Source organism: Crinia signifera, chromosome 8, assembly GCF_055691185.1.
Source record: "Crinia signifera chromosome 8, ASM5569118v1, whole genome shotgun sequence".
NCBI lineage: Eukaryota > Metazoa > Chordata > Amphibia > Anura > Myobatrachidae > Crinia > Crinia signifera.
The window spans coordinates 23,145,564-23,159,325 of NC_139224.1; the positions used below are offsets into that span (position 1 = coordinate 23,145,564).

The following is a 13,762-nucleotide window of genomic DNA, read 5'->3' on the forward strand; positions in this document are numbered from 1 at the left end:
TATATAGTGTGTATAAAGCACTGGTTTGGCAACCGTGCACCCGACCATGTCACTGTTTTTTTTGGGTGGGCCCCATGTGTGTGTGTATACATATAACCAGTGTCCACCATTGCAGTATTCCAAGCACTCCTCTCTGCTAGGCCCCATTCACCTGTGTGTGTGTGTGTGTTTGTGTATATATAGATATATATACATAAACCATTGTCCACCATTGCAGTATTCCATGCACTCCTCTCTGCTAGGCCCCATTCACCTGTGTGTGTGTGTTTGTGTATATATAGATATATATACATAAACCATTGTCCACCATTGCAGTATTCCATGCACTCCTCTCTGCTAGGCCCCATTCACCTGTGTGTGTGTGTGTGTTTGTGTATATATAGATATATATACATAAACCATTGTCCACCATTGCAGTATTCCATGCACTCCTCTCTGCTAGGCCCCATTCACCTGTGTGTGTGTGTTTGTGTATATATAGATATATATACATAAACCATTGTCCACCATTGCAGTATTCCATGCACTCCTCTCTGCTAGGCCCCATTCACCTGTGTGTGTGTGTGTGTTTGTGTATATATAGATATATATACATAAACCATTGTCCACCATTGCAGTATTCCATGCACTCCTCTCTGCTAGGCCCCATTCACCTGTGTGTGTGAATAGCAATCTGCACAATAAAATGTATAGTGGTTTTCATAAAAGTTTATTAACATTTTAAATACTTAAAACATAAGAACTAGGTAAACTGGTAACTATAACTATAAAAATTTAAATATGAAACAAAACATGGGTATAACTATAACAACTAAAATGGTTTTATCTTTTTACAGTCCCAATGTCCAACGCAAAGGAACAAGAGTTTTTGGAAGGGTTTATTGAAAAATATCGTACACACGAATGCCTGTGGAGAACAAAATCCAAGGAGTATTCAAACAAAATGAAAAGAAACCAAGCCTTGGAGGAGTTGGCACGCTACAGTCTTCCATTTCATCCAGAGGCCAATGTTGAATGGGTGAGGAAACGCATCCAGAATATGCGCACGGTGTTCTTAAAGGAACACAAGAAGATGGAGGCTGCAAAGAAGTCTGGTGCTGGAGTCGACGAGATGTATCAAACATCGCTCTGGTACTATGACCGGTTGACATTCACCCTCAGCCAGGAGTCGATGAGGACAGGAGTAGTCCTTATGGTAGAACATGAAAACCAAGAAGTCACGGCGCAGGAGGAGGAGGAGAATTCGCAGTCTGCATCGGTGAGTCTATTTTTTTGGCTATCTAATTGATTCCTCCTGCCAATCCACAGCGCCCTCCCCATTAAAGTAGGCCATGTACTCTTCCCTCACCTGTTTGGCTCGTGCACTCCCTGTGTAGCGTTGTGTTGGGGTTTGCAAGGAGGATATCTGCACTACCTCCTCTGGCAGTTCTTGGTCTTCTTGGAGTGCTGTGCCTGTAGCCCTTTGCTGTGTGGCTTTTCTGCGGAGCAAATTGTGCAGGACACAGCACGCCGTGACAACCCAGTCAATTTTGTCCACCCTCAGGTTAATGGCAGTGTGGAAAATGCGAAACCGGCTTGCCAGGATGCCAAAAGCATTTTCCACAACACGCCGTGCCCTGGATAGCCTGTAGTTAAAGATCCTTTTGTCATGGTTCAACCCCCTTTGCGCATATGGCTTCATGACATGCTCGTGCAGGCCAAAAGCCTCGTCAGCCACAAAAACAAAGTTAAGCCCCTGTTTAGTTTCCTGGACAGACGGCAAGTGAAGGGTGTTCGCTATGAGCCTTTCGTAGAACTTTGTGTCCTTGAAAGTGCCACCATCCGATGCACGGCCATTCCTTCCTACATCCAGGAAGATAAACTCATAGTTCGCATTAACAACAGCCATTAGTACAATGCTAAAATAGCCCTTGTAATTAAAATAGTAGGAACCACTATTGATAGGCTGGGCTATGCGGACATGTTTGCCATCAATGGCTCCACCGCAATTTGGGAAGTTCCATCGCTGTTCAAACTCCTCTGCGATGACTTTCCATTCATTCACGCTGGTAGGGAACTGAAATTAGAAGTAAATAGAATTGATTAGTAAACATGTTCAATTTTTTTACAGCTTGGTGACTACCCACCTGCAACCCCAGACCTATCTGTCCTATCTGAGAATGCATGCACATCGAACGAAGTTCCTACTCCGGCACGCACTCCGCCACCCACCCTGGAACCCACTCCACCACTCCCCCGTGCCAAAAAAATGCGTGGCAAAGGAAAAAAAGGAGAAGCAGCGGCACATGAAGAATTTATGATGCGGGCACATCAAGTCCTGCAAAGAAACCCGGACAAACATGACAACTACTTCACTTATGTGGCAGAGTGTGTTCGCAACATGGCTCCTGACCAGCAACTTACTTTTGAAAAGTTATGCATGGAGTTGGTGTATAATGGCAGTTTAGGGTATCTCAACAGTGGCACTAAAATAGTTGGCATTGGTAGTGCACCAGACACACCACTGTCATTAGAATCACCAGTGCCTACTCCGCCTGCCACCGTAGCAGGCCAGTCGAGCACAATTCCAACACATACCCAGTCAACACCTACACAGCCTTCTCAACCCCCCAAGTACCGTAAATTCTACAGTTCTTTACTGATAGAAGATCCAGAGTGTCCTGTTTTTGAGGATCTGTCTTAAAAAATAGGCTACTTTATCATTTACCATCGACATGGTCTCAGCTGCAGGTATGTGATGGCCACTGCTCACATGGCGTATGGCGCACATCAATGGGGCCGGGACCATTGCATCTGCGCCATGCGCCATGTGGGCCGCAGCCTTTACATATCTGCAGCAGACATCCTCTGCCACACAAGGGCCACAGTGTGTATTTTTGTTTATTTATATGCTGCTACCTGTACCTGCATTACCAGAGGGAGAACAGGATTCTCCTCAATCTGGATAGCAAACTCCATTTATTGCCCTTTTGTCTTTGCCAATAGTATGGGGTACTGTGCGGCAGACATGGTCTCAGCTGCAGGTATGTGATGGCCACTGCTCACATGGCGTATGGCGCACATCAATGGGGCCGGGACCATTGCATCTGCGCCATGCGCCATGTGGGCCGCAGCCTTTACATATCTGCAGCAGACATCCTCTGCCGCACAGTACCTATCCCTACTGTTGTAAGGGCATGTTCCAGAAGTTACCAGAGTGTGTTTTTTTTGTTTATTTATATGCTGCTACCTGTACCTGCATTACCAGAGGGAGAACAGAATTCTCCTCAATCTGGATAGCAAACTCCATTTATTGCCCTTTTGTCTTTGCCAATAGTATGGGGTACTGTGCGGCAGACATGGTCTCAGCTGCAGGTATGTGATGGCCACTGCTCACATGGCGTATGGCGCACATCAATGGGGCCGGGACCATTGCATCTGCGCCATGCGCCATGTGGGCCGCAGCCTTTACATATCTGCAGCAGACATCCTCTGCCACACAGTACCTTATCCCTACTGTTGTAAGGGCCTTTTTCAGAAGTTACCAGAGTGTCTTTTTTTTCTTTTTATATGCTGCTACCTGTACCTGCATTACCAGAGGGAGAACAGGATTCTCCTCAATCTGGAGAGCAAACTCCATTTATTACCCTTTTGTCTTTGCAAATAGTATGGGGTACTGTGCGGCAGACATGGTCTCAGCTGCAGGTATGTGATGGCCACTGCTCACATGGCGTATGGCGCACATCAATGGGGCCGGGACCATTGCATCTGCGCCATGCGCTATGTGGGCCGCAGCCTTTACTTATCTGCGGCAGACATCCTCTGCCACACAGTAGCCCGTACTTATTGGGAAAGTTTAAACTGGGTCATACATACTTAAATCTTTATATATAGTGTGTGTTTTTGTACAATATCTTTTATATATGGTATTATAATATATTTGTGTTGACACAATCTATTTACTATTTTACATGTTTTAACCATGAAAGGCCTAAAAAACCTGTTTCTGTCCTAGGCCTAAATTATAAATAAAAATATTTTGTTTGCACAATAAAGTGTACAGTGTATATTTCATCCTTACCTTGCAATACTGGTACTGCAGCACCTTCACAATGGCTTTGCAGGTCTCCGGGATGATGAGGCCCAAAGCTTGCGGGGAGATGAGGGATCCAAACTTTAGGTCAGCAAGAGACCGTCCTGTCGCCAGAAACCTCAGGGTCACCACCAGCCGTTCCTCAGCAGGGATAGCCATGCGATACTTGGTATCCTGCTTCTCGATGTGGGGAGTCACCAGACGCAGCAATTCCTGGAATGTGGCATCATCCATCCTCAAGAAGTTACGAAAATCGTCTGGGTTATTCTCCCTGATGTCCCTGAGCAGTGGCATGTGCGAACGAGTCTGACGCTGAAGTAGCCACTGCTTTGTCCAGCATGATCTTTCTCTCCTGCGCTGGGCTCTCTGACGCCTGAGCTTCAAAACTGCATAATAGAGCAGGTACTGTTGCTGGTGACTACCCATCACTGCATTCTCCATAGTGCAGGGTTAAAAGACACTTTGTAATGGCAGGCAAAACAAAGTAATGTGTAAATAGCTATGTCCAGCAGGTATAAACCAAGCCTCACTAGTAACAAAGCAGAAATACACTGGTTTAAAATGGCTGCTGCTATTCCTATCCCCCTCTGCTAGTCCTCCCCCCTCTGCTAGTCCAGCCCCGTCATTCAAATTTCAAAGGCCCATCTGACGACGGTCGCATGTGTTCTTGCAAAAAAAACAAAAACCAGCGATCCGACCGTCTTAACGACCATCGCGGGCGCATCGGGATCGGATCTAGATCGTTCCGCAAAAAAACACAATTTTTGCTAATCGTTTGCTGGGGACTGCCTGGGAGCTCCCGGGAAGTCCAAGGGAAATCGTTCCATGGTCGTCTATCGGTCGTGAACGACGGTGGTCGTCCTGGTGTGTACCCTACATTAGATTTGGGTGCTATTTTGTTTCTGTGCAGGGAAGGTACTGGCTGCTTTATTTTTACACTGCAATATAGATATCAGTTTGAAGTACAAACCCCACCCAAATCTAACTCTCTTTGCACATGTTAGATCTGCCTCACCTGCAGTGCATATCGTTTTGGCCATTAGATTAGATTAGATACCTCTTTATTGTCATCACCCCAAATAGGGTGACAAAATTCAGTTTAGCATCCATCCAATACAAACCATCAACAAATAAAATACAAGATAGTCCATAGGCAAACCCAACCACCAACTCCTAACCCATTTCAACATTCATTTCTAAAATCGCCCTCGGGAAAAAACTATCCCTCATCCTACTTGTTTTACTTTTCAAGCACCTGAACCGTCTGCCAGAAGGTAACAAAGTAAACAGCACATTTGCTGGGTGGGTTCTATCCTTAGCAATACTGTGTGCCCTACGCAAGCAGCGTTTCCTCTGAATATCATTAGCTGATGGAAGAGGAACCCCCACTACTCGCTGAGCCAGTTTTATTACCCTTTGGATTTGCTTCTGCTCTACTACAGTGCAATTCCCATACCACACAGTAATGCAGTTTGTAAGGATGCTTTCTACCGCACATCTATAGAAATTTAATAGAATTGGTGGCGATAATTGTTGTTTCTTAAGCATCCTAAGAAAAAAAAGGCGTTGATGGGCCTTCCTCACTAGACAGTTAACATTAGTTGACCATGTCAGGTCTTCTGAAATGTAAGTGCCTAGGAATTTAAAATTAGGAACCTGATCCACAACTGTCCCATTGATTTCTACTGGCTGGATCGGTTTAGATTTCCTTTTTCTAAAATCTACAACAATTTCTTTTGTTTTACTGGCATTTAAGAAAAGATTATTGGCGTTACACCACTCGGTTAGTAACTGAATCTCACTCCTGTATGCTGCTTCATTATCATTGTCTATGAGGCCTATCAGTGTTGTGTCATCAGCGAATTTAATTATGGCATTCGAGTCATACGCTGGTTTACAATCAGATGTAAAGATTGAATAAAGAAACGGACTTAGCACACACCCCTACGGGACCCCCGTACTCAGCATAACTAGATCTGAGCACAGTTTACCTGCTCTTACCACTTGGGGCCTATCAGTCAAGAAGTCCCCTATCCAGTTACATAAAGAGTCGCTTACCCCTAGATCATATAACTTAGAGATTAGCCTAGATGGTAACACCGTATTAAAGGCAGAGCTAAAATCAATGAACAGCAGCCGAGCGTATGTATTGCTTTTATCTAAATGCGACAGAACAGTATATAGCAGCAGAGAAATTGCATCATCAATGCTTCTATTTTTGCGGTAAGCAAACTGGAATGAATCCAAATCTGGTGGAAAAGCAGCTTTTAAATGTGTTAATACCAATCTTTCAAAACACTTCATCACTATAGGAGTATCTATCTTCCTTCACACACTCTCTATTCTACTCCAACCCACAATACCAGAGTAGTTGTGAGCACCCCGATTTTCTACCTTTCACATCTCAACGTGTTTATACAGGTTTCAACTTGAAAAACCGCAATGACCCCCAAATGGAAATACTTTTCTATGAACCTCCTTCCTCAGCGCATCCTCATGAACATTTCTTGGTAAAACCCATGATCAATTTCCAGACCCACAGGCAGAGCCGGATTAAGCCTTCGGAGGGCCTGGGGTCACTTTAGACAGGGGGGCCCCCTCCCACTTTTCCATACTGGCCACAAACTGCACAGGAGAATATTACACTGTCAAGGCAGTATAAACTTGGTCAATGGGTAACTGCAGGGGGGGGGTTAATGTAACCATAAATATATATAATGGTTCACTACCTGGCAGAAGAAGGTCCAATACCCTGCAGAAGGAGGTCCACTTCCTGGCAGAAGGAGGTCCACTACCTGGCAGAAGGAGACCTATTACCCAGCAGAAGGAGGTCCAATACCCGTCAGAGGAAGGGCTATTACCCGGAAGGAGATCTACTACCTGGGAGAAGTAGGCCTATTAATATCCCGGCAAAAGGAGGTCCACTACCAGGCAGAAGAAGGGCTATTACCCAGCAGAAGAAGGTCGACTATCCGGCAGAAGGAGGCCTATTAATAACCCTGCAGAAAAATGTTCACTAACTGTCAGAAGAAGGTCCACTACTGGCAGAAGGAGGTCCACCACCCGGCAGAAGGAGGGCTATTATCTGACAGAAGGAGGTCTACTACCAGGCAGAAGAAGGGCTATTACCCAGCAGAAGAAGGTCGACTATCCGGCAGAAGGAGGCCTATTAATAACCCTGCAGAAAAATGTTCACTGTCAGAAGGATGTCCACTACTGGCAGAAGGAGGTCCACCACCCGGCAGAAGGAGGGCTATTATCTGACAGAAGGAGGTCTACTACCTGGCAGAAGGAGGCCTATTAATAACCTAGCAAAAAGAGGACCATTACCCAGCAGAAGGAAGTCCATTACCTGGCAGAAGGAGGCCTATTAATAACCCAGTAGTAGGAGGTCCAAAACCGGCAGAAGAAGGGCTATTACCCTGCAGAAGGAGATCCACTACCCTTTCTTACTGAAACCCTTTCTTCAGGCACTTATTCTTATTGTCTTTTAACCCATTTAGCAATGTGACCCCAGGGTTGATTTTGTTCGATAGGGGTGGGAGTGTCTGTGGCTTCAGAGCAGAGAGAGTCCAGATTGGCAAGTTAGGGTAGTTTCCAGAGAATATCTTCCCTAGCATAACTAGTCAAAGAATGGATTGTACTGCAAATACCAGGGCTATATCAGGGTCACATAAACAGATGGATGAATTTATAAGGTACAATAACATCCACCCCAAAATACAGGGATATTTTCAGTTTAGTAGGCCCTTCTGAGAGGGGCCACCCATCTAGACCCACAACTGAGAGGTTTATCCAGTGATATCACTGGTAATCAGAACCTAGTGGCCACTTCACGGTCAATAACATTGCTTGCAGCCAAGGCCGGATTAAGGGCCTCATGGGCCTGGAGCTGAAAATGTTAAAAGGTCCTATTGTAAGAAGTGGAGGAGGTGAGGCCAATGCCATGTAGGCATGTCGAGCCCATACACTATAAGCCCCAATGTCTCTCTAAATATATAAAATATGTGTGGAAAATTGAAATGCAATATTTATACTTCACTAGCACATTTCTTCTAATTACATTTATATACCTGTGCGAAGCAGGGGCGGGTCACTAGTACTGTATATATACACATATATGATGTAAGTGATAGTAATGGTTCAGTAAGAGGGGGCTGGCTGTGAACCTACATAGGAAATTGGGAGACAGAATAAGCCCCCACCCCCTCAGGTATGTGTCACCACAACAGCCATCAACCCCTGCCAACTTCAGGCCCTGGTGTCCAGGGTACTCTCCCATGCTGCCCGGGAAGGGAAGTCACTCTCTGGCCTCTCGCTGCCGTCAGCCCATCCACTCCACCCGGCACCGTGCTCATCTTCCCAGGCTACTTCCCCTCACTGGCTCCTGACTGGTCTCCGTCGCAACTACTACTGCTGCACCGGCTAATCAGCCACACCCCCCTCTCTTCCGGCTCTATCCCAGCAGCTTCCCTTCCCAGAGACTGAGCACTGGCAGCAGCTAGAGAGGGAGAGTCCAGCCCATGACTGATACCAGATGTGCTGACGTCACCCTTGCCGAGTCTTCTCCCACACATTGCCTGGCCATCATATTAGCAGTGCCTCCCATCACATTGCTCCTGCAGCATCTCACATTGCTGCCCACAGGAGACTGTTTGGCATCTTGGTCTATGTTATCATTCAACTTATTGAGACTCTCCAAGTTACTTGCAACATGAAACTAGACTAGAGTGTCTTTAAATTATTAAGAAAGACACAGGATTTGGAGTCACAATTTCAGATGCCTCCAGTGTTTATAAGCCATAAATGACTATCCGTCTATAAACTTATTTATTAACACCTATTTATATAGTGCACACATATTCCGCATCGCTTTACAGAGAATATTTGAACATTCACATCAGTCGGTGCCCCAGTGGAGCTTACAATCTATTCCCTACCATGTGTACACGCACACATTCTAGGGTTAATTTTGATGCAAGACAGTTAGCCTACCAGTATATTTTTGTATTGTGGGAGGAAACCTGAGTACCTGGAGTAAACCCACCCAAGTATATGTATGTATACTTTAGAGCAGATAAAGGAAAGGGGGGACATGATAGAAACTTTCAAATGCATCAAGGGCTTTAACAAGGTACAGGTGGGAGACATTCTTCACAGGAAGAGGAGCAACAGAACACGAGGAAATGCACTGAAACTACAGGAAGGAAGATTATGTGAGGAAGAATTACATCACAGAAAGAGTAGTAGATAAGTGGAATAGCCTCCCATCAGAGGTGGTAGAGGCAAATACCGTAGAGCGATTTAAGAATGCTTGGGATAGGCATATTGATATCCTTACAAAGAAATAAGGATCAAGTTTAAAAAAGGGGCCGACTAGATGGGCCAAGTGGTTCTTATCTGCCGTCACACTCTATGTTTCTATAAGTATGGGGAGAATATACAAACTCTACACAGTTAGAGCCATGGTGGGAATCAACCCATGACCTCAGCGCTGCGAGGCATTAATGCTATCACCAGTCCTAGGCTAAGCAGCAGTGAGATCAGGAGGTGTCACTGACAGCATTTAGGCTACCCCATGCTTTGTGCAGAATATATATGTATACTGTATACATACACACACAGTCAGCGGCAATCAGAAATCAAAAGTTCTCAAACGCAGGTAATTAGTTTACATGAATAAACAGTTTGTATATGTACAAATCTATTTCTATAAAAACATATGCACATACACAGTCTATTTTACATTCAATTAAAATCCATAACTACAGTAAATTCAACACGTTCTTTATATCTTTATATCTAACCTATTGCAACTAATTAAGTTGCTTGGAACAATCAATTTCCTTTCCTTTTGGCCCTTGTGTGTTGGAACATAAAGCCTGACAGCAATTGATGTTAAATCTATTTCCAAGGCAATTTTATTTTATTTATTTGGTCTTTTATGACCAAAATGTTTTTCCCACATTTTTCTCTGGTAAACTTGTCCGTTAAGTAATTGGGGGCATATTTCCCTAATGCCCTGTAAAATTACATGAAAAGACGATTGGTGAGTCCGGCTAAAGATTATATTTATTTGAACAAATAAAACAGACAGTTTTATGTGTGCACCAAACATCAGAAAATGGCTTAAATATAATTCTTCTATGTATATTGTTAATTTGAAGGTGTGTGGTCCCGGGGGATTAATCACACATAAACCACTAAACATTACTCAGAACTAAATGACATTTTTATCACATCATATTACCAAATTTCCATTGAAAATGCTAAAACGGTTCGTCATGCGGCTGATAACTGCCTGAACCGTAAAAATGACCAACACAAGTGCTAGTGCTCCAACATTAAATTATGCTGTAATTAATAAAGACAGTTAAACTGTCGACTACCAACAGCAATTTAGGTAACCACATTTGATCAGCAATAAATTGTAACTACATTAAAATCCCAGAAATATTAACAATATGGATTAGTTGATGGAAATAGGTGCTGATTACCCACAATGCTTCCCTCTTCCTTTAACTGTGGAAAGACAGGTCACCCTGGCTGGAGGACCGTGGGCTAAGATCACAGCTAAGCACTTTTAATCTTGTGAAACAAGCAATTACAAATAGTTGCATCGATTTGTTAAAAGGCTTTTGGTGACATAAATTGTTTCCTGTTTAGCTCGGAACCGTGTTCCAACACAGTAACGTCACTGTGTATAATATTAATGAGGGACAGTGGAAACAACAACGGCTGGTAGATAGTGGCGTCTGGCCAGGAGACAACAGAGATGGATGATTATTCTCACCGGACAGCAGTAGTCATCACATTTTCGGTGTGAGTGGGGGCAGAGATGGGGCAACAGTCCAGGAAATGTGGTGGGAAGAGGGGGGTAGAGGAGCGGAAGAAACATAAAATATAGATTCTGAGGCACTTTTGTATTATATACAGTGGCGGCTCTTACCTCTGCGGAGGAGGGGGCGGCTCTTACCTCTGCCACCGCTGCTGCCACTGCTGTGCTCCCCGCTGCTGCCACCACCACCGCAAATGAATCTCAGTCCCAGCCGCCGGTCCCCTGCTTCTTACATACTGTGCATGCGCTGGCCTCAGCCTATCTGGGCTGCTTTTGCATCAGCCCCCGGAGTTATATTCAGGGTCCCAGGTCCGGCGCATGTGCATTATCGTTCGCAGTACTGCGCATGTGCAGAACCCGTTTTTGGGGCTGCCGCACGGGTGCACATAGAGAGGAAACCCGGAGGGAGGGAACACCTCCCAATGGGACTGCCTTGGGTAACTGGCAGGTTGGACTTCCAATAGGAAGCCGCTGCCAATCACAGTGAAGCCAGAGTAGTCTCACAGACCGGCAGAGACCAGTGGTGGATTTTACCTTGGGGGGGGGGGGGGGGGTTTGCGGCCCATAGGTAAAAACCGCCACTGATTATATAGCTTACCTTCTGGACTTGTAACTTGGTGGGACTGCTATGCTATTACTGGTGCCTGTCCTTGTGTTTCCCCCTTATATCCCTATAGATTGTAAGCTTGCAGCAGGGCCCTCCTACCTCCAAGTCTGTCTGTTGTTACCCAGTTTGTTCTATCACTGTCTACAATGGTAAAGCGCAATGGAATCTGCTGCACTATATAAAAAACTATAACCGAATTTGTTGCGTTATATAAGAAACTGTAAATAAATAAAACTATAGGACTGGGCACAATGAAATAATTAAGCCTACATGCTGATGTTGCCATATGAGAGGCATTCAATAAACTGTATCATTTTATTTCACTGCGGCGTTACTAATCAGTGAGGTGCAAAGGAACATTTCCTCCCCATCTTTAATTAATAGCAAGAAAAGCTTCCATGGGTCTTACATATGGAATATATGACAGAAAGATGAAATGGTCAGTTATTGCTGATCATGCTTGTAGTGTTGGCACTGGTCATGGATTGATGCAAAAACTTTATGTTGACTGCCTGCAAATCACTTAATATAACAATACCAGGATTCTATACAGGGGAGAAGCCTGGCATTGCTAGGCTCCACCCTCTGGAGGGCCCCCTTCAAGAGCAGAGAGGGGTCAGAGGTTCAGCAATTCCAGCCCTTCTTCTTCACCTCAACGTGTTACAGAAAATGCACCACTTATAGCAGGGGTGTGGGATGAAATAAAATGTTGATGCTCAAAATGTTGAAACTCCTTTTTTTGGCCTATGCCTAATTGCAGCCTGGCCATAACCGTAACCGTTTCTAGTCCAACGCTAACTCTAACCCTAATTGCATCTAACTCTCAAATCATCCTAACCCTAATTTCATTCATGTCAACATCCTGTCTACAGCCCAGAATTACCACCACTGATTTCATTCATGTCAACATCCTGTCTACAGCCCAGAATTACCACCACTGATTATACGCACTGCGCCTACACTCCTATTCACTCGTATTCATGGGCATTCTGTAAAATGCAATGGGAATCTGGAACCTGTATACCAAACTTGGTTAGCGATGTCCGTTGGAGGAAATTCTGCTTCGTAGATTGGAAATGACCTCCCAAGATTGTGGATTAGCAGATCCAGTTGCGAGCTGATGTATTGGTGTGGTGTCCCAAAGCAAGGAAGGGTGAAGGGGGTCCTGCAGTCCTAGTGCAAAAAGTGCAGTGTCTGAGCTGATTCAATGCAAATGCTGGTGGTCATCCTTTAGTGTCCAAAATATGTCTAAGTAAGTGCTCCTGTGCCTTGACGCGTTTCGTTGTTTTGTTGTACTTGGACAACGTAATCAAAGTAACATGCACAGTATTTTTTTGTTTAAGGTTCCCTCAACAGCTTAGGCATGTAATCACTGGCACATGGCACATGCTGACCCATTTCTTGAATAGTTACCCCTCCGGAGTTCCGCACCGAAGGCAGCAGTGCCATTTTTCTGGAGATCTCTGCTTGTACATTAGAGTCTGAGCTCCCTAGCGCACACCGGCCTCCTACTCTCTTAACCCTCCCCTGCAATATAATCAAAGGCTTAATGAGGTAAGTGTTTGTCAACTCATTGTCTTGGTTGCAATTTGAATCGAAGAAGAAAATAAAAAATTCTAGTTACTACTTTAATTACACCAATTTAATTTTACAGTTTTGCTGCTTGATACCAGGTTCGCAGTTTAAAATATAATGTCAGGAATGTTATTTTATTCCCCTCACTGCTCTAGAACATTGTTTATGAACCCTTTCTGCTGCACTAGAATAATACACCTTATTTTGTAAAGACTTTTGCCTGCTGTGTAAAACGTATATACGTAAAATAACAGTGCAAGGCTATTTTGTTAACATAAATCAGGCCTCATGGACACTGTTTCTTTGGATTGGCATTTGACTTACAAAAATACAGTTAAGCGTTGCAGAAAAAAAATTTGAGAAAATTTATTAAATATGAGGTTTTTACTGTAATAGAATATTAATGTAACCCAATGCTTATTCCCCATTAAGTTGATCCTGTTTTAATACACACATGCTTTTTATTATTTTGCACTCATGCAAGATATTCCACACACAAACTGTTTCCACCCTGAATGGAATGTCTGGTGAAGTGGAGACTGAGAGTTTGGAAACAAAATAGATAGCCCATTTTATTTCTGTAAGAAGAATTCCATTTGTTTACAGAAGGGCAAGTCACCTTAGAATATAGGATTTTGTTTTAATGAAAATACAAGTTCCTTATGATCTT

The 13,762-nt window shown here is 44.1% G+C and overlaps 1 protein-coding gene across 1 annotated transcript in view; it reads left to right on the forward strand.

The window, feature by feature from the left end:
• The first annotated feature begins 432 nt into the window (after window positions 1-432).
• The window catches only part of LOC146027211 (uncharacterized), a 35,095-nt gene continuing 21,765 nt past the window's right edge, over window positions 433-13,762 (forward strand). Inside the window, exons 1-2 of the mRNA XM_083158167.1 lie at window positions 433-1,258; window positions 2,111-2,613. Coding sequence (XP_083014293.1) covers window positions 842-1,258; window positions 2,111-2,613 — 920 coding nt within the window. The 5' untranslated portion in view covers window positions 433-841. The remainder of the gene's footprint in view (window positions 1,259-2,110; window positions 2,614-13,762) is intronic.